At 50.9% G+C, this 26,254-nt stretch overlaps 10 protein-coding genes and 2 non-coding genes across 12 annotated transcripts; 7 read left to right on the forward strand and 5 right to left on the reverse strand.

The window, feature by feature from the left end:
• Window positions 1-82: 82 nt before the first annotated feature.
• Window positions 83-1,230, forward strand: BDW70DRAFT_170860 (uncharacterized protein; the record flags this gene model as incomplete). Its single annotated transcript, XM_073743043.1, has 3 exons — window positions 83-373; window positions 441-804; window positions 882-1,230. Exons 1-3 carry the CDS (start codon window positions 148-150, stop codon window positions 1,228-1,230), a joined length of 939 nt encoding a protein of 312 aa, XP_073592826.1. The 5' UTR covers window positions 83-147.
• Window positions 1,231-1,286: 56 nt separating this feature from the next.
• On the reverse strand, window positions 1,287-2,829 carry BDW70DRAFT_142477 (FAD-binding oxidoreductase). Its single transcript, XM_073737932.1, has one exon. The coding sequence runs from the start codon at window positions 2,814-2,816 to the stop codon at window positions 1,323-1,325; it is 1,494 nt and encodes a 497-aa protein (XP_073592827.1). The 5' UTR covers window positions 2,817-2,829; the 3' UTR covers window positions 1,287-1,322.
• A 1,738-nt stretch (window positions 2,830-4,567) lies between these two features.
• On the reverse strand, window positions 4,568-6,597 carry BDW70DRAFT_163003 (sodium:neurotransmitter symporter family protein; the record flags this gene model as incomplete). The annotated part of the gene is made up of 2 exons (XM_073741232.1): window positions 4,568-4,957; window positions 5,008-6,597. The coding sequence occupies 2 exons, from the start codon at window positions 6,595-6,597 to the stop codon at window positions 4,568-4,570; spliced, it is 1,980 nt and encodes a 659-aa protein (XP_073592828.1).
• Window positions 6,598-8,229: 1,632 nt separating this feature from the next.
• Window positions 8,230-9,415, forward strand: BDW70DRAFT_103967 (serine hydrolase FSH). Its single transcript, XM_073734357.1, has 2 exons — window positions 8,230-8,453; window positions 8,551-9,415. Exons 1-2 carry the CDS (start codon window positions 8,390-8,392, stop codon window positions 9,336-9,338), a joined length of 852 nt encoding a protein of 283 aa, XP_073592829.1. The 5' UTR covers window positions 8,230-8,389; the 3' UTR covers window positions 9,339-9,415.
• Window positions 9,416-9,553: 138 nt separating this feature from the next.
• On the forward strand, window positions 9,554-10,352 carry BDW70DRAFT_163005 (uncharacterized protein; the record flags this gene model as incomplete). Its single annotated transcript, XM_073741233.1, has 3 exons — window positions 9,554-9,664; window positions 9,720-10,019; window positions 10,083-10,352. The coding sequence occupies 3 exons, from the start codon at window positions 9,554-9,556 to the stop codon at window positions 10,350-10,352; spliced, it is 681 nt and encodes a 226-aa protein (XP_073592830.1).
• Window positions 10,353-12,457: 2,105 nt separating this feature from the next.
• On the reverse strand, window positions 12,458-14,995 carry BDW70DRAFT_163006 (uncharacterized protein; the record flags this gene model as incomplete). Its single annotated transcript, XM_073741234.1, has 7 exons — window positions 12,458-12,480; window positions 12,543-12,973; window positions 13,025-13,275; window positions 13,328-13,485; window positions 13,539-13,643; window positions 13,737-13,858; window positions 14,976-14,995. 7 exons carry the CDS (start codon window positions 14,993-14,995, stop codon window positions 12,458-12,460), a joined length of 1,110 nt encoding a protein of 369 aa, XP_073592831.1.
• A 291-nt stretch (window positions 14,996-15,286) lies between these two features.
• On the forward strand, window positions 15,287-15,674 carry BDW70DRAFT_142482 (uncharacterized protein). The gene has a single exon (XM_073737933.1). The coding sequence runs from the start codon at window positions 15,400-15,402 to the stop codon at window positions 15,586-15,588; it is 189 nt and encodes a 62-aa protein (XP_073592832.1). The 5' UTR covers window positions 15,287-15,399; the 3' UTR covers window positions 15,589-15,674.
• A 254-nt stretch (window positions 15,675-15,928) lies between these two features.
• Window positions 15,929-16,000, reverse strand: BDW70DRAFT_t154. The gene has a single exon. It is a non-coding gene; the product is annotated as a tRNA-Ala (tRNA).
• Window positions 16,001-16,095: 95 nt separating this feature from the next.
• On the reverse strand, window positions 16,096-16,167 carry BDW70DRAFT_t153. The gene has a single exon. It is a non-coding gene; the product is annotated as a tRNA-Ala (tRNA).
• Window positions 16,168-17,082: 915 nt separating this feature from the next.
• On the forward strand, window positions 17,083-18,875 carry BDW70DRAFT_170864 (cation:proton antiporter; the record flags this gene model as incomplete). The annotated part of the gene is made up of 6 exons (XM_073743044.1): window positions 17,083-17,129; window positions 17,186-17,392; window positions 17,457-17,633; window positions 17,683-17,803; window positions 17,855-18,389; window positions 18,444-18,875. Exons 1-6 carry the CDS (start codon window positions 17,093-17,095, stop codon window positions 18,873-18,875), a joined length of 1,509 nt encoding a protein of 502 aa, XP_073592833.1. The 5' UTR covers window positions 17,083-17,092.
• A 656-nt stretch (window positions 18,876-19,531) lies between these two features.
• BDW70DRAFT_104006 (uncharacterized protein) lies at window positions 19,532-22,563 on the forward strand. Its single transcript, XM_073734358.1, has one exon. The coding sequence runs from the start codon at window positions 19,792-19,794 to the stop codon at window positions 22,405-22,407; it is 2,616 nt and encodes an 871-aa protein (XP_073592834.1). The 5' UTR covers window positions 19,532-19,791; the 3' UTR covers window positions 22,408-22,563.
• Window positions 22,564-25,217: 2,654 nt separating this feature from the next.
• On the forward strand, window positions 25,218-26,224 carry BDW70DRAFT_163010 (S-adenosyl-L-methionine-dependent methyltransferase; the record flags this gene model as incomplete). Its single annotated transcript, XM_073741235.1, has 2 exons — window positions 25,218-25,315; window positions 25,378-26,224. The coding sequence occupies 2 exons, from the start codon at window positions 25,218-25,220 to the stop codon at window positions 26,222-26,224; spliced, it is 945 nt and encodes a 314-aa protein (XP_073592835.1).
• Between the last annotated feature and the right edge of the window lie 30 nt (window positions 26,225-26,254).

Raw genomic sequence — 26,254 nt, forward strand, 5'->3', positions numbered from 1 at the left:
CAGCACGTCATTCCGTCGCCCAATTTGGAGTAACGTTACCTGGTGCGGGGTTCCAATGCTTATAAAGCTTACTCTCTACTTGCACCTCTCCCACATTGTCAACAACGCCATCCTCTTTCTCTCCATCCTCCTTAACCAGTAGTCGCAATGACCAAATCTAACCTTCTTATCTTCGGCGCTACCGGCGCAATTGGCTCTTACATCACCGCCGCAGTCACAGACGGGCGAGACGAATTCGGTCGAATCGGCATCTTCACGAGCCAGAGCACACTCACTAACAAAACGAAAGAGATCAATGCACTGCGCGAGAAGGGTGTCGATATTCTTGTTGGTGACGTCACGAGCAAGAATGAAGTGCTAAAGGCTTTTGATGGTACCTTGTGATCTACCCGCTATAAACTGGGATCGCATAGACGGATGATCTGACCAGATACGATTAGGTTTCGACACCGTTGTATCAGCCCTCGGCCGCGGCGTAATAGCACAGCAGGTGCATTTGGTACAATGGGCCGACGAATCGCCTCATATAAAACGATTTCTCCCCTCCGAGTATGGCACTGACATTGAGTATTCCCCCGCGTCCGCAAACGAAAAACCGCACCAGCAGAAGCTCAAAGTGCGCGCTGCGATCCGCGAAACGAAGAATCTAGAGTATGCGTTCGTGGTCACGGGCCCGTACGCCGATGTTCCGTTTTATCTTGGGGCTTCCAAGAACCCGCGCGGCGGGAGCTTTGATGTCAAGAATAAAAAGGCTGTTCTACTGGGGGATGGGAAGGGGAGGATCAGCCTGGTGGCTTGCGCTGAGTACGTATCCCATGCATTCTGCTTGCTGTCCACAGTGCCTTGAAGTATAGATGGTTAGGCTAACGGTCCGTTGACAGTGTCGGCAAATTTGTCGTGCATACCCTAACGCACTGGAACAAGGCCCGCGGCCGAGCGCTGAAGCTGAACTCGTTCACGACGACGCCGAATGATATCATAGCTGAGTTCGAGAAGCAGACAGGCGATAAATGGAGCGTCGAGTATACATCTTTGGAACAATTGAAGCAGTACGAGAAGGAGGCGTGGGAGAAGGGCGAGCCTGATGCGACGACCCTGACGCTCAGGCGGATCTGGACAGAGGGAGGAACGCTTTATGAGCGCAGGGATAATAAGGATATTGGGGCAGAGGACACTACCACCTTGGAGGAGGCTGTCAACGGGGCTATTAAGGCGCAACTTGGACAGTAATCTAATGGTGACATTAAAGAAGATCTATAGTTGTCAGCTCTATACTCTATCGTGTCCAATCCCTATAATATACAGTATATGTAGTGGCGATATTACTTCCACTTCCAGGTGGAATTCCTATGGATATGATACTCCTTACTTTCAATCGCCTTCTTGATACCCCAAAGTCCACCAAGAGGCCAAATCGAGCGCAACTTGCGGCTCCAAGACTCCTGACGTTCCCTGCGATCCGCCTCAACATCGATCTTGATCTTATCATACACACTCGGAAGAGTAGTGGCGTTATACTTCTCCCGCAGCTCGTCGTACCATTTCCGGTCATACATGCTCCAGAACTCGTCTTCTCCGTAGTACGTATGGGCGTAGAACCACTTCATCCCGCCCAGTTCGCGGAGTCGGTGTTCTAGCTCTCGGTTCGCAGTCACAAAAGCCTCCGGGTCTTTCGGGCCGAATCCCCACACGCCGATATTGAGCATTTGGTCTTCCGTGAAGCCGGGGCTTTGCACGGATGAGTGCGGGTGGAAGGTCGGCGCTGGACTCTGTTTCAATGGGCACAGCCAGAGCGGCCAGATGCCTAGCTTATCGCTGGTATAGTCGATGAACTTCTCTGCGTTTGCGTACGGTAGCGCTAGATCCTGAATGACGAAGCGGCTGGATTCCCCACTCGCATGGAGCGCCTTATAGAGCATGCGCGTGTGCAAAAAGTCATCCAGCCACCACCGCGTCACCCGGCTGAACGGGAAATGGAAGTAGTGGAACGCCGCCCGGCCAACCCAAAACCCGCCGCGGTCGTACCGGAACAAATACTCCGCCAGCGGAATGTAGTCTGTGACCGGCGAGTTGCCGCGCGTCATGTCCTTAACATGTAGATAGTACCACGGGTCCCAGGCCTTGCTGAATGTCTGAATCTTTGCGCTATCGGGCATCTCATTCGTCATCTCGCCGGCGATGACAACGCCGTGGTCGGGGCCGTATATGATTCCATCAACGTAGTCATTCGCATCATTCAGCGTCTCGGTGTGGACATTGGTAATAGAGTCCCGCACACTCCGCTGCGGGAGATACGTCGCCTTGACGAACTTCTTCGCCTCCACAAGCTGCAGCTCCATCAGAGTCGTGACACCCAGGCTTCCAACTGCGCCTGCAGCACCACGAAACAAGTCCCGATTCTCGTTCTCGGACACTTTGACAACACTCCCATCCGCCAGCACCATCTCCACATAGTTGATCGTACGGTCGAAGAACCCATACCGAAAGCTGCTGCTCTCTCCCGCTGTTCCCGCAAAGCCCCCTCCCGCTGTGATACCGGGAAACTCCATGACGACCGGCGGCACGAGCCCGTGATTCAGTGTTGCCTCGACAAGGCGGTCCATGGGGACATTGGGTTCGACGAGTGCGGTACGTGTGACCGGATCGACGCGGAGGACATTGCGGAGGTCGGAAATGTCGACTTCGTGCTTCCGGCGGATCGGGCGGGTGCTGTTCGTCGAGCCGTGCGCAATGCGAAAGGGTTGCTTGCGCTCGTAGAAGCCGCGGATGGCCGAGGCGATCCGTGTAACGGCGGTTTTGTGTTGCTCGAGCCCCATTGCTGGCTTGTCTGGGGTCCCTGGTCTATTGACTAGCCGAATTTTTGCGGAGTTTCGGCGGAGGACGGAGAAGAGTCATTGGGACCCTAGGGCATAAGATCACGTGATAGCCTGTTATGGTCATGTGATCTTCTCAGAGGGAAACGGTGACAAAGGGTATAGCATAGGCCTGGATACGTGACATCTATAGCCCTAATTCTCTGGCCTACGCTCACGGACTGTAGGAGTCAACATACATACTGCAATACAGCGGGTTCCTTTCTCATTGCAACTAATATTGCCTGATGTATGCATATGTAGCTGGTGCAAGCAGCTATCATCTAGTGTTAGAGCGAGGCATAGAGAATCCCTATTTTCACTAGCTTGTAAGAATAACAGCCAAGTCACGGTAGTACATCTTTATAAATATAACATGAAATGGCTGCCAGATGAGCGGGCCTCGGACTCTTAGAAGACAGAGGGTGTATGTGCTCCTACAACTTAAAGACGTCGTTCTTAGTAAGGTGACCAGAAACTATAAATGCGTACAAGCAATGATGATATAGAGAAGGGTCGGAGAGCATGTCAAACACGCATTGCTATTTTGCACGTGGTGGGAAATATTTGACAAAGCGCTGGAGAACCCCATGTATCCAGAGCGGCTGTTGTGCAAAGCAGCATTGCAAACCCTGTATTCTCTCTCAACTGGCGACTCGACGCATTCAGCAACCTTAGTCCTATTTGCAGATTTGCGGAATGATGGTTGCGATGGCATGGCGAGTAACGAGGAAAGTGTTAATTAGAGCTTAATATCAGTGTGGTAGATCTCGGAGCACTGTACCCTGCCTTATTGAGGTCCTGCAAAAGCTCTTATGCAGGGATTGAAGGGAAAACTTGAAGTGTTGCAGCTCTGGCAGCTGTGCCCATGTTCTTCCACACAGTCTATCATTAATCGCACCCTTATTGGCACTGCCACGGCCTAAGCGCCAGGCCTGGTTGGTGAGGCTCAGTCAGTGGAGTCGCCAATCTGAACAGCAACAGATCGGCGTCCCAAGTGTATTTTCTTTTTCTTTAATAATAGATCGAGCGCCCAGAATATTAGCTGCATGCCCTCTCCGCCCTCAGTTTCGGCTGATAATCTGTCCAAGTTCCCAAGTTTCCCCTCACTGATCTACGTCACAGGGTTTCAAGTTGACACTGTCACCTAATGTTCAAAGGTTCAGCAACAACAGTACGAAGCTTCGGACTACAACAGCGTTGAGAGCGGCATCCTCGTCCAAATGCCATTAAGCCCAGCAAGGACGTCTTGCGTTTTCCCGCGGGCTTTAATCACGCCGAACGCGGCAACGATGATGTCGTCTTCAGCCCCGGGGCGTGCCCAGATGGGTATACGACAAACGCCCAAGCGATTACTGTGGAAGCGACAGTGACGGCCAGTTGTTGTTTAGGGTGCTCAGGACTGTTCACAAGTTCCTAATATTTTGACATCTCAGTACTAACAGGTGGTGTGTATGTACACAATGTCTACTCCTACCGCTCGAACTACGGCAGGCCCGAGCAAGGCTTTCTCAGTACGTACACGGGCATTACACATGTGGCTGCCAGGGCTGGAGGTCTAGGTACAACAGTTGACTACACGACTAGCACGACGGCATCGGGCACATTGGAGATGTGGGCCCAGCCGATTACGATCATGGAGCACTGGTGCAGTTGTCACATTGCTGTCATTAGGCCAAGAGAAAATAAAACGCTATCAAGGAGCCTCTGCAAAACTATGCCTTAACAGACTCCCTCCGCTGTATCGAGCCTTCTTCGCTTCCCAAAACCCCATCATCTGCACCCCCAGGGATAATCTGGTCATTCGCCAGATCCGCTCTAAGCCTCTCAGCCTCATCAATCCGGTTGGGCGGAATGAACACGTCATAGTACCTCGGCATCACCAACCCGAGCAGAATAATGAGAAGAACAATATGCGCAAGGATAAAGCCCGTGATCATGAGCGGGTCGTAGCGCAGGGTGTGGAACTCGGGGTACGCGAAACTGAAGATGATTGCGAGCACAGGCGCGCATACGTAGCGGAGCAGGACGGGCCACACAGAAGGGATCTTCCAATTCTTTTCCCCACCGATGATGGCATTCAGATCGTGGCGAATTTGGTTGCCCTAAATGCACTATTAGTAGGTGGTATGGTAGGGTGAGTGGCAAGACCAACCGAGTATGCAGCTAGATACCAGAACCGACTGAGTAATGAGTTTCTTCCCCAAAAGTTCGGAGCCGGTTGGATGGGTGTTTTAGCAATGAAAGCCGAAAGAATCGAGAAGACGACGTAGACCCCGAATCCGGCGCCTGCGCCAATTCCGGGGTTCTCGGTACCATGCGCCACAGAGACACCAATAACCTGCCCTCCGAAGTAGGCAAAGTTGTACGTGATGAATGCTGGAAGACCAGTCTGGTCCACAACGTCCTGCCAGCGGTAGACAGTGCTTGCGCTAACAACCTCAGACCAGACGACGAAGATCAAACAGATATTGTTGATCCAACGATCGATTCCATCGAGAAGATAAAATCCGAACTCCGTGCAGTAGGGAAGACACATGAGGAACGAGATAAGTGTCAGAACCGTCACAATGACGGGCCTTGAGACCTTAAGCCCGCTATCAACGATAAGCGTAGCCACGGCATCAAGCATGACGAATGCAGAACTAAACCCTAACACAACGAGAGTGAAGAACAGCAAGATAGCCCAGAAGTTCGACCCAGGCATATGCAGAACCGCTTCTGGAAGCGTCAAGAAACCCACCACAAATGCACCGAGTCGCACACCGTCCTCCGGCCAGCGGCGTAGATATCCAACCACACCGAAAACCGCGAATGCGGCAAAATTCTCAAAGAGCACGTTACTCCCGCATATAAGCAGCGCATCCATAACCGCGTTGCTGTGTTTCGCGTTGTAGGACGCATAAGAGGTGAAATAGCCGAATCCAATACCCGTCGAGAAGAAGACCTGGCCCACGGCCGTTTGCCAGACAGTTCCCGAGGCGAGTTGTCCGCCGCGCCAAGTTGCCCAGAGTAACTTGACTCCTTCAGACGCGTTATCGAGGGATAGAGAGCGGCCAACGAAGATGATTGTCGTGACGATGGGGAGGCCCATTGTCCAGTAGACGACTCGGCCGGTCAGGCCCACGCCTCGAAAGATGGACACCCAGATGAGAAACCAGATGAAGGCACTCCAGCCGACTGTTTCCCCCAAAAGCCGGACGCCGGGGTACTCCGTGTACGAAAGGACGTGTTTGCCGTCCGTACTCAACTCCCCGCCCACAGGATCAACATTGTGGATTACATCGCCCATGTAAAACTCCTCGATTCGGCCCTCCCAAGGAAGCGGAGACCGAAAACTATTCCGGAAGTAATTCATAATCCAGGCCAGATTCACCGTGAAATACTGCGTGACGATGAAGCTCACCAGAATAGGTCCCATGCCCACACCTTTGAGACGGCGATTGATATTGTTGAATGCGATCACTGTTCCGCCGCGGTAGGCCTGACCAATGCTGATCTCGAGGATGAGCGCGGGGATGGCCACGAAGAAGACCGCTAGGAAGTACGGTATGAACCACTGCAGCCCGTAGTTGTTGTATACGACTGACGGGTACCGGATCAAGTTTCCCTGTCCTGCGCATCCGCCCATCGCAGCGAGAAGGAAGGCTGCGCGAGAGGGCCATTGGTCCCGTCCATCCTCAGATTGTTTTGGGGGCGGAGCGAGCCAGGCTATGGCTCTCTTCAGATACTGAGCCAACACCATCGTGCTCTGCGAAAACTGTCGAAGGTTAAGATATCGAGCACATGGGTAGACGACGAGGTATTGACAAAAAGAAACTCCAGAACAAAAAATGCAACGCAAGAAACTGCATTAACGTCACCCCAAATCGACTTGGCGAGCAGGCAGACCCCGGTTAAATACAATAATGGCGCCAAGGACTGGGGTTGCCTCGTGGAGCGCCGATTGCATGATGGTGGCCTGTCACAATCTTGCTTAGGCCTGCCAAGGTGGGGGTACCAGCTTAGGGTTGGCTCGGCGGCCCCAAACCAGCGAGAGTGAGATTTCAGCACTCGAGTGAAAACTCTGCAGCGGAGGGCCTAGGTTCCAGGCTCAGTTCATTGGCCTTGTGTATTCGGTGCCAATCCATCTTGAGCTAGTGCTATTTCTCATTTTGCATAGAGTATTGGGCGTATGTGTACCGCACTGCGTAGAGTAAGTGGATGTTGAGAGATCGGGGACGCCGTGCCAAGATCCCGCCCAGACGTGCCAAGGAGCCAAGTAGTCACGCAAGGGGAGCTTGGAAGGCGTTATCAAGATTGAGGAAGATTCAGAATGGCTGAGACGCAGCGTTTCAGATCATGCAGACGGTCGCATGGACGCTCCCGCTACACTGGGTCGATTTTCTTCAGTTCTATGCTTTCGTATTTTGTGCTGGGACCGGTTTGAACTCTCCACTTGTGAGGATATCACAGAGTTGCATTGCGCCATACCGGTCCGTAAATCCCAGGGCCAGGAGTACTGCTCTGTAAGGCTCGCATGTGGCGCAAGAGATCGATACCATGGTGCTTCATAGGTGCCGTGCCATTGCTTGCATTTCTCGATCCCAGTCTGTCTGCGCGCCATGAAGTAAAACTATAGCGGAACCATGAGGATGACAAGCGCCTCGTATTCCAGTTGACGTGGCTTGATCACGCGAGATAAGGACGGGGTAACGAGTTCGCGCTCGTCTTTTCGGTCGTGGTATGGTTAGATAAGCTGACTGATCCCAGTGCGTGATACGCTTGCGGCAGCGCTCGAAGGACGGCGGGGAGATTCAGATACGGCTTACGATACCGCTGTGCATTTGGCCCCGAAGGAATTAACTGCTGACGATGCCGTGGTATCGCCACATGTGCACAGGGTCATTGCTTGAGCGTCAGAAATTACCCGCAGGGAGATTTATTACTCTTTACCGTAAAGGGCTTTTTAATTCGTTCTCAGTGGAAAGAAGGTAAAATGAATGAATTTAAAGCTGTAAGATAGACTGAAACACTATCATCGCGCAATGCGGCAGCATGTGTTCGACGGAATAACCCTGGCGCCAAATTCCGTAGTGAAACCAGCAAACTACAGAGGATACTGTGTATCAATGCCATAATTCGGCAGTAATACACAATCACTAGTAAGTAGCTAGGTAATTCTTGATGGTGACCCCGTCAGAGTAAGTCCGTCTACAGCTCAGCATAAGCCTCAGCCTCAACTGCAGCCTTGCTTATCCCTGCCGGCTCTCGGAGACCGAAGCCCAGTCTAGAATCGGCCGAAATGAACATATTACCCAGGCATGCCATAGCAACGAGGGGCATGTTCTTATCTCTCTTCTAGTCCTGTAGAACACATACCACAATCCCGTGGAATGTAGTACAAGGCCACGTGTATTTTGACTCTTTGAAAATATCATCGAGACGGGAGCTTCCCGCTGAAACTGAATCTCTTTTCTAGAACAAATATTCAGTGCCTCGTCACCGATCCCCCAGTGGTCTTCTCCCGCAACTAGAGTTACCGGAGGGGAGGAACAATGCCAAAAATTCTCTGCCTACACGGGCACGGCACGAGTGCCCACATATTCAAGTCTCAGACCGGTACCTCCCTTTCGCCTCTTCCATCTACTGCAACCTGTTTAGTCAAGCCGGGTCCAAGTAAATCCCCTATACAACACTAATCCTCCTTATCTCACAGCATCCTTCCGGAGAACTCTCCCCCACTCGTACGTTTTCGACTTCATCTCCGGCCCCTTCCCCTCCCCTCCGGCGCCAGGGATTAAAGCCATTTACCCCGACTCGCCAACGTACACCTGGTTCCGGGAACCAACGCCTGCTGGTCTACGCGACGCACACAGATATGTGGCTGAATATATCCAGAAGCACGGGCCGTACGATGCGGTCATGGGGTTCTCGCAGGGTTGTTCGCTGATTGCATCAATGGCATTGTATCACTCCTATGACAGATGGAGCGAGCAGGGGCAGAACGGTATACGCGGAGACCTGCCATTTAAAGCAGCGATTTTCATCTGCGGCGGTGTCCCCCTTTACGCGCTTCAAGATATGGGCCTACCTGTTTCCGAAGAGGCAGAGACTATAAGCAAAACCACAGGACAACTTCTCAACACCACCGCAACGAAACTCTCGACCTTTGCATCCAACACATCGCTTATAAAGCGTGGCGTGGGACTCTGGGATAACAACGTTACCTCCAACACTCTCGTCCACGATCCATCTGTCCGGCCCTTCCGGAATGACCTCTTCGGGCTTGATTTCACAACTTTCCCTACCTGGGCGAAAATAGATATCCCGACAGTGCATGTTTACGGCGGTAAGGACCCACGGTGGCCAGCAGGGATCCAGTTAGCGGAGTTTTGTGCTGACAGGGTGGAGTTTGATCATGGAGGCGGGCATGATATTCCGCGGGGGTCAGTGGTCTCGGAGAGAATTGGAGGAATGATTCAGGATCTGTTGAAGAGGGTCTAGCTTACTATAGCAGTAAATTGTAGTTAAGTTAGGGCTGCGATAGAGGCTAATTGTTCCGAGGTACAGGTGCAGGACTCGTGATGTCATTTGACGGGTAGATCAATCGATCTGATAGATCGTCATGATGACAGAAATAGGAGCATTAATTCCAGTCCGATGTAGCACACAGTTCAAGATCATTCCAGGTGCGCAATAATCAATTGAACGAATCTAAAATGCCCCAAAACGCAAAAAATTACACAGACCCTGAGCTCCGCGAACAGGTCAAGAATGAAGTCCAGCAGGGCGACAAAGGCGGGAAACCAGGTCAATGGTCTGCGCGAAAAGTACTTTATTACGCATTTCAACCTTTCTTTATTCCAAGTTAATCGTAGTTGGCAGGCCCAAATGACCGCCTCTGAATACAAAGCACGCGGCGGGGACTATACGACCTCCAAAGACGAGAAGAAGCCTGAGCAGAAACATCTCGATAAATGGACCAACGAAGAATGGCAGACGAAAGAGGGCTCTGGCACAGCGAAGCAGGATGACGGGACGCGGAAGAGGTATTTGCCAAAGAAGGCGTGGGAAGAGCTAGATGAGGGGGAGAAAGAGGCGACGGAAGAGAAGAAGATGGAAGGGTCAAAGGCAGGAAAGCAGTTTGTGGCGAATACCGGAGAGGCGAAGAGGAAGAGGGGAGAGGTAAGTAGGGAGGGAGAGAAAGAAAGGAGCAGAAAAGGGGGTAAGGATAAGAAAGGGGCCCAGGAAAATAGGAAGAAAGAGGAAGAAGGGAAGACGGAGCAGGAGCCGGAGGAGAATGAGGAGAATGAGGAAGAAGAGTATGAGGATACGGAGAACGACGAAGATTATGAGGAAGATGGGGAAGATTTAGATGGCGAGAATGAAGAGAGCGGAGACAACAACGGCAGTGAAGACGAGGACGAGGAACAGGATCAGCAGGCCGATGAAAAGAAGACTGAGACGAATACTCCAGAAGGCGAGCAACCAGAGAAAAAGCGACAGAGGCAGGATTAGTCTAGATGTGCAATTGGTAAACTTCGACAATATTAAATTATACTTACGCTCGATGCAAGATTACTCGAATATGTCAGGTTATTAATTTAACTGCTGTCGTACGAAAGCCTTAGCACAGGCAGCGAAAGTGGCAACAGCTTGTTCTTATAGCTATCAGCCCAATCGCATACCTATTAACGATCACACACGGGATGGCATCTAGATCTCCAGCCCCTTCCTTCTCGAACCCAAAGACATTATCCTCCTTGACGGTTGCGGGGTGGATGGCAGATTCACGACACTGTCCCCACGGCAAAAGAGACCAATGTGCATCTTTGGGTCATTCTGGTCGTTGCAACAACGGAGCTGCATTAGCTGCATACTATCACAGCCAACGTCTTCGCAGGGTTTTTCGAGAGACTTTGCGAATAATCGGAATGCTTACTCCACTTTGCGCGTAGACCGCAGTGTCGTGAAAACTGATGTTTATCCTGGTAGCTGGGTGTATACAACTAGCATATCTGCGCTGGAGTATTATGCTGGCTCGTCCATAATGATTATTGCCCGGGAGTCTGGTTTTCAATCCTGACTCGGTGCACGCGTGTTTCCAATTTTGCTAGAAAATGCGAGATTCGCTGATTAGGACGGCCGAGTAAATGCTGGACATCCTTCCGTCTAGAGTTGTCATAAAACTCCTAGGTCATATTGCACCACTCCCCGGCTGGTAAGCACGTCCTCAAGGACCTCTCCTTTCTGAATAGGGCTCTGCCCGCTGACTCTGACGAAAAGCGCGATATTTACGTTTCGAAGCTGATGTACAGTATCCAGCCAGCTTGGCCGAGGTGCAAACACTAAATGATGTTTCCCAGACACCCTTCTGGTTGCGAGATCTAGAGGACTCTATGCCAGCAAACTAGCAGGAGACATGGACTATGTCACGTTGATGCAATACCTGTAAGCATGTTATCCAACGATAGTCGGATGGGCCGGAGAGGTAAATGATCAATGCGTGGAAAAACTGCAAATAAAATAGAGACGACCAACAATCAGGCTGCTGAGATAGCTAGCGCCAGGCATAATGAATTGGACAGTTTGGGCTATCAACAGAGAGGAGATCGACTTGTTATGAGATGAACCTGCTCTCCGACCCTGAGTCGCCCCATGTTGATGCCAGCAATGATTTAAGCAGGAGATAGGGCACCGGCTCAAATAACTCGATAGACGGCGATATTGAAGATGCCTGGAATTCGGGTCTGGGAACACATCCTACATCTCAGCTCAGAGTACTGCCATTGCGTCACTTGAGGTTGCAGGCCGGCTACGACAAGGGATGGGGATTAGGAAAGGTGACTGTCAAACAGCTAGAGAATATGTCCTAAATTTGCAAAACTGACTTGGTAAGTGGGAATCTGACAAATAACTATAATGTAAGAAGTCTAGCAGGTATCTAGGAGGGCTAGGGGGTGGGAATGCAGCTCTAGTTGGGAATTCGAAAAGATATGCTGGCTGCCGGACGAACGACCAACGCGTAAAGGTCTAGACTACTCCGTTGAGTCCCTCATCATCGGCAATTAGAGGGTACAGACTGGAATCTCCGGAAGATCTTGGGGTAACGCCAGCTTCCTCTATCATTGCAGGATGTTCTAATATTTGTATCATGTCTTGTGCAAACCGGATGCGTAGAATGTGTATAGACTCTCCCGCTATGGACTGACCAGTATCCGATGTGTTTAACTTTAAAGAGCTGTAGTAAAATATAGATCATTAGCTCAGGCGCACATCGTCCTCTGCGACTCCCTCAGAAAGGAATAACATAGAGTTACTCAGACTAATTATCAAAAGATGGAACTAGCTGGACTATTTCCAAGTAAAGAGGCGCTTTAAGGCTATGCCTAATGAGCAATGCGCCGAGCTAGACGCGATTGTCTTGCTACCCGACGATAACTCCTGGAGAATGGCCGCTATATCCAGCAATTCATATATCTCAAAACTGCTCCCTGCGGTAGAGAGAGACCCAAATACTCTCGTTCGCCTTGGGTTGTTACACCGATTGCCATCTGTCGACTCATGTACCATGCATTACATAACCCACTCCATAATCCAACGGACTCCTACAAGGCGAACAGCTACAGGGCAGCAGGCCGCCAGCCTTTGAAATCGTACAGCCCCCCGGAACTCTCTTCTGAAATACCCCGTCCGGATCATACTTACCCGCAACCTCCCTCATATGCCTCACATTCTCCTCACCATAGCTCCCTAGCGCATCCTGCTCCTTATCACAGTAATTCAGATAACGAAAACCTACTTCCCCCTTCACACTCCTCGCATACGTCTCAATCTTCTCAATGGCACTCTTCAGAGCCGGCTCGGCAGCATTCGCATTCAGTTCGGGCGTGTCAACCTCAACTGCCCAGACCAGAAGAACACAATCATCCTTCATTTGATCGAGACCCATCATATTTCCACCGCGGGCTGTGGAGTGTGCACCGAATGAAACTGGGAGAGGCTGAAGGACCATCTGGGTGTAAAAGTTCGAGTATGGGACCTGGGTCTTGAGGGTTGAGATTAGGGATTCGAAGACAGAGGCGCTTTTTAGGATGATCTGTGGGTCGGCTCTAAATGTTGTAGTGTACCATGTATCACTAGTTTTGTTAGCAATAGTCCACTTTATTAGAGATGGCAAATAAACTTACTACTCCCCTGAAGGGACAACAAACGAAGTCAGCTTCGTCGCAACTGACACCGTCGTATCAACCCTGTTCATCTGCTCCGGGATGTCCAGGAACTTCCCCAATGTCCTCGCTTCCTTCGCACCATCACGATTCATCTTATTCACCATAACAAAGTGTTCTTCCGTCTTTGGTAAATACGTCCACATCGCCAATATATGATCATCGGGGTAAGCAGCAAGGTTCTTCGTAAGATTCACGATGGCCTCTGAAAGCTACACCGTCGCCTTTTTTTGGATACGTTATCGTACAATCCCAGACATCTACGGCAGAGAAAGTCGTCATATCGAAGCGCATGATGAGACCAAGGTTATTCCAGCCGCCTTTGAGGGCACGGAAAAGGCCTGGGTTCGTGGTGGCATTGGCATTAGGGATAGAGCCGTCGGCGAGAACGAGTTCATAGTTGACGACCTGGTCTTTGGCATCTGCATCAAATCAATAGCTGCTTAAAAGAATGGGACAAATGGTTGGTGCATACCGCACGCAAATCCGATACGGCACGTATAAAATGTCTTTCCTCCGCTTGTTAGTAAACCGCCTATACCGACTTTTCCTTCGCGGCCACCGGCGACCATGCGCCCCTCTGTATTAGTTAACCGTTGTATGAGCGGTAGAGGATAGGGGAAGGAACGAACGTACGCTTCTCCAGTTCCTGATAAGACTTCGCCCCACGTACCGCCTGATTGTAGCGAGGCAATTCCCGTTTCTGAATCGTACGTCGTGCTGTTCATGAGACCCAGGTCTATGGTGATCCCATTGGCAATGTTATTTGCGCCGGGCCATTGCATGTGTCCGCCACTAACAAGCTCTTAGCACTACACTCGATAGAGGGTAGGCGAGTGATGATGGCATGGAACACACCTTCGGATGGCAAACTTCACATCCGGCGTCGCAACTATAGCTTTGACAGCCTTGGAGACCTCTTCTGTGTTTCGCGGTTGAACGGTTGCCCATGGTTTTAATTGCGCCGTTAGTGACCGTATGACTCGACACGGGCGCTGTATACATCGCTGCTGGGAAGGTAGAGGATATCGCTTAGGTCCGCCGCATGGAGGTTTGCAAGGGCTTTCTCTCTGGTTCCATTGTTTATGACTTCGATTGTGATAATAATGAAAGGGCACTGATAGATAAACCAAGACCCCTTTTATATAGAGTGATCGTCAGGCGTCCCAACCCCATTTATCAGCCTACCCCGCATAAGACTGAACCATGCATACTATTTGCCATCGCGTAAGTGTCATACGTACTTTATGTATTGTTTTTGACAGCACCTGGAGATGGGGGTTTTTTCGCGCTTTCCAGGTCTAGCTAGCAGCAGATTATCATCGATGTCTGGGAATTAGGTCAAATAACATGAACTGGGGTATGATTAGGAACTTTAACCTACATACAAGAGTATCCACTACTTTGAATTCTCTATAGAACGCTCAAGCTCTCCATAGGTGATGTTGGAAACTCTAGGCTTACATTTAGGTAATCCAGCTGTCACCCGCCGCTGGGTTAGAATAACCATAGGAATCACATGCCTTTTAGTGATTAGGGTTTTCATCGACTACAGTACCTTCCAGGCAAGTGCCTCGCAAATAGCCTATGCCATTAGTGGTCATATTCCGCTTTTTCCCGATGCATGCAAGGTTTTCACAGCAATTAATCTAATCCGCAAAACATCTGCAGGGTCTCAGCTATTTCATTACAGCAGTTCTTGGGTTGGGCAGGGCACTGGCCGAGATAGACGAGCTAACGTCAAGAAAACGTAACTACGAAATACCTTGGTGGGCTAGCTAAGACTAGTGTTCTACCACGTCGACCCATTGACTTTCGGCCCCTGATATAGTGTTGTTGTCGGTGAAACCCCTCCATTGACATCCGAGTCTCTGTCTTTGTTCATGTGCCACGCAGGGATCGGCTTGCATACGTAGCGTCGAGGGCTGCCATATTGATTGGTGGCAAGCAAGTGAGCCATATGAACACTAATGGCTCTCTGTATTACTCCTCTCTTAGCGTTAGTCACCTGCATGATATCGTGGCTCAGCCGCATCTCAGGGTCCATCATTAAGTCTACTCTCAATGTTCACAACTGACGCGTCCAGGGCCTAGACAGGGCCACTGCTCCGGACTCCGCGCAGCCCGTGTAGGTCAACACGAATCTGAGACATTGATAATTGTGCCATTCCCCTTGTGGACCCCGAACATTAAGTAGTGAGCCAAGCTTTTTTTACTTTTAACTCTGCTGCCTGGATCGACTGGCAATCCACTGGCTTATATACACCGTGTCTTTTTCTCAGAGCGAATAATGGATACTGGCTTAATTTGACGTGCTTTCACTCGCCAAGTAACAGATGGCTCCAGCTGCTGCCAAAGCTGAGAGACTGCCCAGACCAGCAACGGACTATGAACGCTGGCTTGGGGATGATGAGAAGCACCTTGACTCAGTGCGTCAATACGACCTTGATCAAGCGCAAATCGATTACTCCAATGATGCGGTGATTACCGTTACTGAAGACTCAAGCTCGCCTGAGATCGTGTAAGTCTACAAAGACCACGTCCCCTCGCTCGCTGGATGCTGGGACGTTGACATTCACAACCGGCAGGGGCAGCAATGACCCTGGGTCTTCTCCTTTGTCCTCTGACGAGTCTTCCCAGCCGAGCCGCCACTACACTCGTCCAACGGTCCCTGATTTCGTTGCTTTATACGCAGCGATAATAATAGCTGTCCTCCTCGTCCTAAAGCTTCATGGATCACTCAGAAGACCACGGTGGCGGAGACCGGAGGAAAAGAAGAGGCAGGGGCTCAACTTGTGATATTGAAAGGATCACTCAAAATGGGATTCCCAGGTCTTCACCAGAAGGAAAAAATGGAAAAAAGAATGGAGCAGCTGGGAATCGAACCCAGGACCTCTCCCATGCTAAGGGAACATTATACCACTAAACCACAGCCCCAATTGATGGGACACGTGACTAATTCTAAGTATATATTGCCAGAGCTTTTAAAGGCAAAAAATATGGACCTGGTCCCAAAAGGGGAGAAAAAAAGATGGAGCAGCTGGGAATCGAACCCAGGACCTCTCCCATGCTAAGGGAACATTATACCACTAAACCACAGCCCCATTTGATGTTTGTATGTAAAAACTTTGAGTATATAGCCCAAAAATATATGAACAGCCTAACCCGATCATGTTGGATTTTTTCGCCCTCAATTCTACGTACCTGTACTTGAAAAACAAGATATGCTATACTATTTGCTGGTTTAAGGATGTTTTTTGCACAGCCTTGTATCTCTTGTCGCCTCGAGTACTCAATCCAGTGGTCAGTCGAATATGGAAACCTTATCCTATCTTGTCGCATGAAATATATTTCGGATGGCTCCGAAAAACCACAGAACATAGAGAACAACCCGCTACATCAAAATGGAGTACAAGGACCGGTATATTGTCAATTCACGTTGTAGCATGAACGTCAGAGTTTGCAGCTACTATTCTTGTTCTATGTGGTCGGCAAACTGCAGCGGCTAGCCATGAGTGTGAATAGTACACGTAAAATGACCCTTGCTCGTCCAACAAGTAGGGTAAGCTCTGACTTTTCCTTGCTAACTCAAAATTTACCATGTAGCACCAGTAGCAGAACCTATCCTTAACCCGGATATCAGCAAGCCCACGGTAAGAACAGATTAGACCATACAGAGTCGCGGCCCTCGGTAAGTGATGTAGTTGGATCGTGCTCTACTCGTGGGTATAGTTACTGAGCAAACCACCCCGGAATCATACTCTCGCTGAGATAGAAATACAGTCCGTGCATAATACTATGGAAAAGTGTGGAACAAAGACTGTACTCCGAATCTAGAATCACGGTTTCCAGTCACGTAATCATGTGGACCCAGGTAACTGGATAGATGGATCCTTCATACTCTTGGCCAACCCAGCCATGATGTAATAAGATTGAAGCCAAGCGAAAGAGATTTCGCCGAAGCATTGTACTGAGATTTAAATCTCCTGCTGCAACAACTTATTTACCGATATACTCCAATCAGCTCCCATGGCTGGTGGTTTTGTACAATACCATGAGCCCAGCAGTGCGCACCCTTAAAGCCCCTGTCTACCCTTAACCACGGCGACTGATTTTGTCCAGTCGTCCAAATCCTCGTAATAATATCCTTCTTTCTCTTTCTCTCTCTGGCAGAATGGGTCTCCGCAAAGATTATTCGCGCCGGTATAATTGGGCACATCGCCGTGGGAATCATATATGGGCGACCGCTTGCCGATATCCTTGAGATCGAGTGGCAGGAAACATTTATCACCCTGGGATATGTTGGGTTGATTTTAATCATCTTCGAGGGTACTTCTCTTGCCTCTCGTTCACCCTGCTATATGTGGAAACGGGCGGTGCTGATCAGTGTCAGGCGGGCTCGGTGCACGCATTGACTTGCTAAAGCAGAATTTCGTACTTAGTATGCTCGGCGCTGCGACCGGTGTAATCTTTCCGATTGGGCTCGCGTATCTGCTTCTTTACTTGGGCTTTGGGTATGGAGCTGTTGAGACGTTTATCATCGGGGCTGCGCTGTCTGCCACTTCGCTTGGTAGTTCCCCTAGCTGTGTAAACAGCGACAAGCTGACTGACCATGACAGGGACGACATTCGCCGTGATCTCCTCCGCATCAAAAACTGTCGACCTCGGCCAAACACGTGTTGGCGCTGTCCTCGTGAGCGCTGCTGTCATTGACGACGTTGTTGGCCTTGTCATGTCCAGGTATACTCGCTCCTCCCAACTCAGTCAGAATAACCCCTAAAAAGGCACCAGCGTCATTTCAGATCTAGGTGAACTCAGCGGAGGCGGAGACGCAAACCTAGGTTGGCTTATCGGCCGGCCCATCGTCGCTTCAATCGGCATGTCCATCGTGACTCCCCTTGTAACAAAATACCTATTCGCGCCTCTCTTCCGCCGATACATCGAAAACCACTTTGCGCGGTACGACCACATCTCCAACATAGTGCTGATGGCGCTCGTTCTCTGCGCTTTTATATCGATAGCCGCATATACGGGAACCTCCATCCTCTTTGGCGCGTTTTTAGCAGGCACTTTCCTCACGTATATCCCTTCTAAGAATCCCGAGGGTCCATTTGTGGTCATGACCAGAGAGGAAGGGGAGAGGGAGGAACACAAGAGTCCGACATTTGTGCATACCTTTGAGCGGTATCTGATGGATGTGCAGAAGTACTTGATGGAGCCGTTGTTCTTTGCGAGTATAGGTTTCGCAATCCCGTTCGTACAGCTTTGGACAGGAAAAAGGATATGGAGAGGGATTGTCTTTACACTGCTTATGGTGTTCGCCAAGGTGGGCAGACAGCTGGGCTCTTAATACGTCATTCTGTGACACTGACCGCCGCAGTACATCGTTGGTATATGGGTACCCCTCTGGCAAGCCCTAAATCGATCCAAACATGGGAAACCTCGTCAACCACCGAGTCCACCCAATCAAAGTGAGAGACAAAGGGACGAAGAAGCAGAGATGGCACCGGGAGGTGGAGCGAATGAGAAACCAGCAAGAGAAGGTACCAAGTTAATCTGGCTGTCAGGTCTCCTCCTCGGCTCGGCCATGGTTGCCCGTGGCGAAATCGGGCTCCTGATTATCGAGATCGGGTACAATGAAACCTCGTACGTCAGTGAAGACGGTTTTATTACCGGCGTCTGGGCTATCCTGCTCAACACTATTATTGGCCCGGTCGCTGTCGGTGTTCTTGTCAAGTTATATGGGAAGCGTATTGGAGAGGGACCGTGGGGAGTACAGGAGACTCCGCAACCTGGGAGATCTGCTGAGTGATTTGCCAACACATTCTATTTTTAAAGATCAAGAAGTGGTAACATTCGAGATTTTATTTTACCAAACTATGTATAACCACGACGACTTGAGTTTCGTAGTGGTAATAGTGACACGGAGGCCCAAAACTTGTCACAATATTCTCAAATGAGCAATTATGCTTTAACTGGAGAGTTTTTGGCCCTGGCTCACTATTATATATACAATGTACAACGGTACCTATCCTATAGGGCAGTATGCGGATGTGGACCGTCCTTGTACGTGGAGATTCGTTGGATCACAGCGGATATGCGGCTCATGCCTCAGGGGAAGAATTTTCCGACTTGACAGCTTAACAGAGAACATAAAGGGGGTCAGAAAAGATAGTCGCAGGCTGCAATAATATTCAGCCTCATTGGCAGTCTGCCAATTACACCAGTATGTAATGCTAACGCGAGGCTGGAACTGCCAACTGTCAAGCATGCAAAGCCCGGGCGGAACGGAAAGTTAGCCCCCAATGGCCAATGGGCTAATACGGCTGCATTTTCCCGTGTAGAAATACTGGAATTTGGGGGCCGAAGCGTCTGTTCGCACACCGTAGGGACAGGCTCAAAGGGCTGTCAAATCGGAGCCCCTAAACGCTCGCCATACCTGCTCTATATCTGCATAAACTACGGAGGGCTGAAGGTCAATATCTGCCTCCAAGGCTCAGATCTTTTGTCTTTTTTGGGACTCCAGATTGGCCAAAAATAGCTAGAGCAAGCCAGACTCGTATTTATTTTTTCTTTGAGATTGCAGTGCAGCGCCGCACGGTTTGGTGTCCGGTGCCTCTCGTATTTTGAATTACAAAGGACGACTAGGCTGACACTGCCACTTCCTGACGTGATGAAGCTGCTCCATCATTACTTATCTGGCTGTTCCCTGCATCTCAGGTACCAACATGTCCGTTGCATGCATCGACCCAGCGAATCTACTCCTTGCTCTACCGAACAAAATGATCAAGCCGGAACCAACGAGGACCAAAAACCCGGCTCCACGATTCTACCGGCAATATATTGATGAGAACCACTCACTCAGTGCGGCACCCAGTCCGGTATCCAGCTTGCTTCCAACGCACCTTAGAGCGCCGTCCTTACCATCCAGTCGCAACGAGGCAAAGGATGCCACTGGTCGAGCTCAACCGCGACGTTCCTTGGATATAGCCTCCAAAGCACTGGGCATCAAGAGCTTGACCCTCAACAGCACAGATGCTGTGACCCAGACCGCAGCGCCGCTTCTAGATGCGCGCCCAACCCTCACCCTCCATCTTCCCAACGGACGCGTACTTCCTCCACTCTCTCCAACAGCATCGAACTTCAGTCCCCGCGCTCGATCGTCTAGCTTAGGCCAAACTGGCAGTCAAAATGTCGGTCAAGCTGCAGGTACCGGTCACTACCGCAGTGCCAGTCACACCTTTTCCTCACCTACCACACCAATACCGATACTTCACCCGCCGCGGGCCCCATACTGCAATGCGAGCAGTGGCCCTCTCCCCTTCAGAAGCCCTCTTCCAAGCCCAGTGATAACCATCCGAGAGCCTTCACCCCCGCCATCGGAGTCGCGATCTGCAGTCCAAAGCCAAACCCAAAGTCGAAAGAACAGCACTGATCTCGGTGAAACGGAGACGGCCCGACTCGAACAGGTACCAGGAGATGCAGCGGCGTCCAATGGACGCGCGGAGAAGAGTATTTCCGCGCCTGATGCTCTAGCCGGCGGAGATCCCTCGCCACGACAGTCAGGCTCGCGGCCCTCTTTGGAGGATCATACCGGCAGTCACAATCATACTCCTGACATCGCAGCAGGGCGCAAGATTCAGCAAACAGAGGCAAACCCACCGAGCCCATACCAGGAGACAGAAGAACCTATGCTAGACAATATTAACGATAAAACTCCTTTGTCTCCACCAGCACAGCAATCTTCCTTTGATAGCAGTAATAGGCAACGCTCTCGCGGCCGTAGTATGGAGCTCACGAGAACAAAGCATGTCCGACGTCCCCGCCACCGGGCATCAACGCAACCTCTGCAAATGGCAGACCCGATGTCCATTTCCATATCAGCCAAAGAGTCCTCGTCAGAGGGTAACGGCGGGAGCTCACGGTCGTCACTTGAAACTCTTAGTCGCAATCGCAGCCTTACCCTCCCAGGAAGCCTGCCGCAGCAACCGAACGACAACGCATCGACCCATTCTATCCAAACGCGAGCGAGGGGGTCATTTCTAGACACGAAATCGGTAGCAGTCATTAGGCTCACTTCTCTCAACTCGCACCCACCATCGCCGGTGATAGAGCGGGAGCATACTCGAAGCCAGAGTTTGGATACGAACCACCATTCGGGCCCTCCGGCGATTCCTCTTCGGCACAGATATGCGTCTCTCCCCGTACCTAGGATTGGATCACCCTCTATACCTTCTAAAACAGATGCGTCCCTTGCACCGGCCATGGACTCGGAGGCTGTATTTCCTCCGCAACCACAGCAACAACCTCAATTTGAACCCATAATTACCTCCCGGGCGTCGTCACTGCCCGTTACAACAACACCACCTGCATCCTCTCCGCTAGCACCCAATCCACACTCCGCCATCCAGTCATCCCCACCGCACCTAGAAGCTCACCAGCACACAACCCGTCTCTCTCTGAGCAAGTTCACCACCCAAAGTCTCACCACGCTACGGGCAGTTGCATCTGCGTCCAAGATCCACTCCGCATCAACTTCCTTGTCGAGCCCCAGGCCCAAGTTTAACTCTAGCTCCAGCTCATGTTCGACAGCATCAGCGTCAACAACTTCAATCCCAACTCCCCAGTCACCGCCGTTTCGACCCCCCTCGCCAACAAACACCTTCAATTTGCCCCTAGCCACCCTAACGCAGCACATGACGACTCAACTAGGTCAAGCGAGACACCTCCTCGCCACTCTATCCCACCATCTCTCCCCAGCAGAAGACATCTGGATCCACGATACGGTATCCGATGCTGAGGGTACAGTCCGCGAGATCCTGATCCTGACCGAGCCATTGCGGGTGGACCGAGAAGTCAACGATGGCAGACTAGGCCTCAAGACACAACTCAAGTGGGCGGTTCGGGGCTCATGGAAGGCCAAAGACATGAGGGCGAGATTGAATCTCTGCCATTCGAGTCTGGTGGCAATTCTGATGAGATTACAGGATCTTGAGGCGGAGTACGCTGAGACTGTCGCTGAGCATGCTGCCGCGAAAACCGAGACGGGGACGTCAGATGGTAGGAACCCAATGACAAGCGCCAATGTGTATGTTGAGGGACCTACCACGAGTGAGCCAGAGAGTCTGCACAAAAATTCAGCAGTGCAGATGGAGGATCTATCGTTGGAGTCGGTCGTCGACGAGCATACGGGGGTAGAGACACGTTCAGCAGACCCGCAGAGTCCGATCTCTATAATATCGAGGGAAGACAGCATAGAGCCCGCTCCGGAGAAATTGAACAATGAATTGGTGGACATGCTATCCTGGCGATGGTCGCAGGGGCGGGAAAAAACAACGCAGTGATCATAGCATGTTTGATACTTTGAAGTCATTATGATGAATATACCGTAATATAGTGAACCCCAATAATTGACGCTTCACTGCTACCTACAGTATTGGATTCGTTGGACCTCAACCTTCCCAGAATCTAGAACCCTCTCCCCTGCACCAAGACTACAGCCTTGAATAACCTGACTCCCTTTTGTCATATTACTTGATAATTTTTAGCGTACTGTCAAATGGATTATGAGAACCATCACACAAGAACTCAAAATCACAAAACCGCTCAAAGAGCCGGACTCGAGATCACAAGTTGATTTTGCAAATTCGGGAAAATGCGCAATTCGTACACGGCGGAAGAAGAAAAAGAGAATGGTGAGGAAAGCAATGCTGAGGGTATATCGATGATCATGCAGGCCAGGGCTCTGTTGCTGATGCCGTTGCTATTGCCATGGATGGAGTGGTGGGAGGCTGAAGCGGTGTGTCTGCGTGCTTGGTGTGCTGGCTGCTGCGAGCGACTCGGATCTAAATTTGTTTTTATTATTGTTTCTTTCTCTGTTTTGCACCTGACGTCTCCGAGCTTGACTCATCTGTCACTGTAGGGGTCACCGTCTTTGTGCCGTTCATTGACGTTCCTGATTCCCATTTCGAGTACTCAATTGTACTCGCAGCCTTAACGTGATCATGGTTGTATAGAGATACAGCATCGTCCTCTCTGAGAGCGTTCCTTGTCGTCGCTGGTGTAGTGCTGGAATTGGGCCCGAAATCGTCTCGGCACGCGCGTTAGTGCGTGCATTATCTATCATGGTGATGAAGATGCCTGCCAATGGGCAGGTGGCACGATGGACCAAACCTATCTAGCATGATACGGTGTAGAGTACCCTATGCCAACATCGAGGGACCGTGGAGACTGGAGGAGGCTGTTCGCGAAAACGCCCGAGCTGGGCATTGCGTGATTGAGTGAAGCTGATGATTCAGGGAAGTGGCTCTAACAAAAAGGCAAGACAAGGGAACAACAGCCCACACAGCAGCATCATTTTGAAAATTACTAGAGTGTGGAGTGTGTCGGCTCTGGAATAGGCAAGGCAAACCAACATGACCGTCCACTTTGGGTCCATTCGACTGGTCCAGGTGTAAAAATAAAGCATCCGGGGCTTGGACTGCACGGACAGGGCTGACCTATCATGGATGCCAAATTACTGTCCCTTTCTTGTTCATTGTGGCGCAAGCACTTGTCTCCATACGGAGCGGAAGCCGAAACAGTCTGTCGCCCTTTCTCGCGCGTCATCATAAGCCTCGCGCCATTCGCAGCTTTCCGCGATAAAAGCGCAGAGCGTCCAGCTTTCATCAATAGGCGACTCTATATATAGCAAATGTATTCGCAAAATTTCCAACTGAGAATGGGCCGGGGGATGAACAACTCCCGGGAAGCTCACATCGTCTTGTTTTAAAGGCACCACGGTCCAAACTGCCCAAAAGCATGACAACCGACGCCGCGACCGGACCAGGATAGGAACGGGTTACAGCACGTCTGCAGCTTGGACATAACGACGACATGGAAAGAAAACTCAAAAACCGCCGATGGTTCTATATGAGCCCTCAGCACTAGTGCGCTGTCTCTACCGTTAGAGATGTTGTTGCTGGTGCGCTTAATTAAGCGTACCAGCTGGCCGCCTTATGCGCGTGCTGGGATGGAGGATCCGGCTCAACATGGGAGCTCCCACAGAGCTGCAACAATCTTGGAACTTCTGTCATCACCAGGGCTCCCAGGGCACTCCGTAGAACTCATGTTGTAGAAGCAAACAAATTCTGGATCCCAGCTCCAGTTGAGCTTGGACGACAAGGGAAGATCGATTCAAGACTGGTTACAATATATGTCTGCAAAGCGGGAAGTATGCACGGATAAGCTGTGTCTGGTAAAGAGCCAGGGTCTTCAGACCTGACTGACACACAAGGGGTTCCAAGCCCCTTACCTCTTACGCTTACCGGTCACTCATTGTACGAATTCGGCCCCAGAGTCCCGGGGAGTCACCCCTATAACCCAGTGGCTGGATCAGCACACTAACTATTAGAGTGCGTTCTGGTGACGATCCAAATGCCATGTTCCGCAATGACGCATCCGGCTGCTGAGTCGGTGGAGCAGTGCATTCATTGTTGACTGCTGGATCAAAGCTAAGTTGCTAGCCTGCTAAGCAAGCTCAAGCCTCAGCCGTTGACAACGGCCTGTGGGGCGGGGCTGGTCCTTTAGGGCACGGAGTAGCTGCCAAGGTGGCCGCATAATTGGCAGCCATCCCGCCCTGCCGTGCAATTAATCTTCCTTCAGTGACCAACATTTACTTCATTAGTCAATGTCTTCGTTCCTTCATATACTGTCGGCTGACAATCTCCGAGGAAATTGGGTGCACTTGTCAGGGGTGAAAGCTGGATTTGACCAATGGATGCGGCTGGCTTGTCCGCTGCGGCGAGCGCTTAGAGGTAGAAATCAAGTGGGAGACTGCAGTAAAGACCCAAGGACTGTGATGGGCCCTGTTCAATCCTATGTAAAACCTATGGCGCACCATCGGCGGGATTTTGCGTGACATCGGTCTCCTAGAACTCAGGGACACTCGCACGGCAACATGTCGTTCCAGAGATACGATTGAGACATGTGTCGACCTCGGCGTCTTCGTTTTTCGCTGTCGAAAGATGATATGCTCAAGAGAGTGGCTGAGCTCGCCAAAGCTACCCACGCTGATCCTTTGCTTCTCTGTATGCTGCTCCCCCGACGGGTTCTACTCATCACTCGCCTCTGGCATGCTGACAAGCCAGCCCGCCTCCTCAAGCACCTGTCCACCATGGGTGTCATTACCGAAACAAGCGAAGACATCTACCGTCGCAACGGCTTTTCCATGTCTCTGAGCAATAAGCGCTACAGCGACGCCTACCCCTGCATGTTCGCTCGTTATCTTTTCCTATATTTCTCTCGTCAGCAAAGTCCGCTGATACCGTCGTTAGGACCAACTACATCACATACGGCATCACCAGCCTGCCCTCGTTCCTCAAGAGAACCAACTACGCCAACCCAAGCAACGGCTGCCATACCGCGTTCCAGATGGATATCGCACTGACAAGCACTTCTTCGAATTCCTCAAGGAACACCCCTCCTACGGCACAGGGTTCAACAAACTACCGTCAGGGCCGACCTAGCTGGATAGACGACAGATTCTACCCGGTCCCTTCTCTCACGGAAGGGTTGAACACCAGGGCTGACGATGTGCTCCTCGTTGATGTTGGCGGCAATGTCAGCCACGATCTGTCCGAGTTTTGCCGCAAGTGGGCCAGCATTCCTGGCCGACTTGATCTCCAAAATCCGCCGGAGGTCATCGAACAGGAGAAACGGCAGAACCAAGCTACACGAGAGGCCATTGAGCCGATGAGTCACGATTTCTTCACCGAGCAACCTGTCAAAGGTACCACCCCTTTCCCTCGTTTCCTCCCTTCTCTTCCTTTCCTCCCATACTCCTATCACACATCATGGACAAAACTAGGTGGCAGAGCCTACTACATGCACTCTGTCCTCCACGATTGGGCGGACGCCGACTGCCGCCACATCCTCTCCAACCTCGTCTCTGCCATGAAGCGTGGCTACAGCAAGATCTTGATCAACGAGAACGTGATCCCGTCCACCAACGCGTACTGGGAGACGACGAGTCTGGATATAATCATGATGGCAGACTTCGCGTCCCAGGAACGGACGGAAAAGCAGTGGCATGCGCTTGTTGAGTCGGTTGGGCTCAAGATTGTGAAGATCTGGACGAGGAGAAGGGGAGTAGAGAGTTTGATCGAGTGCGAGCTTGCTTAGGTAGGGTAACATGACTATATTTTGAGGTTG

Source organism: Aspergillus foveolatus, assembly GCF_047715535.1.
Source record: "Aspergillus foveolatus strain CBS 279.81 unplaced genomic scaffold BDW70scaffold_60, whole genome shotgun sequence".
Lineage (NCBI taxonomy): Eukaryota > Fungi > Ascomycota > Eurotiomycetes > Eurotiales > Aspergillaceae > Aspergillus > Aspergillus foveolatus.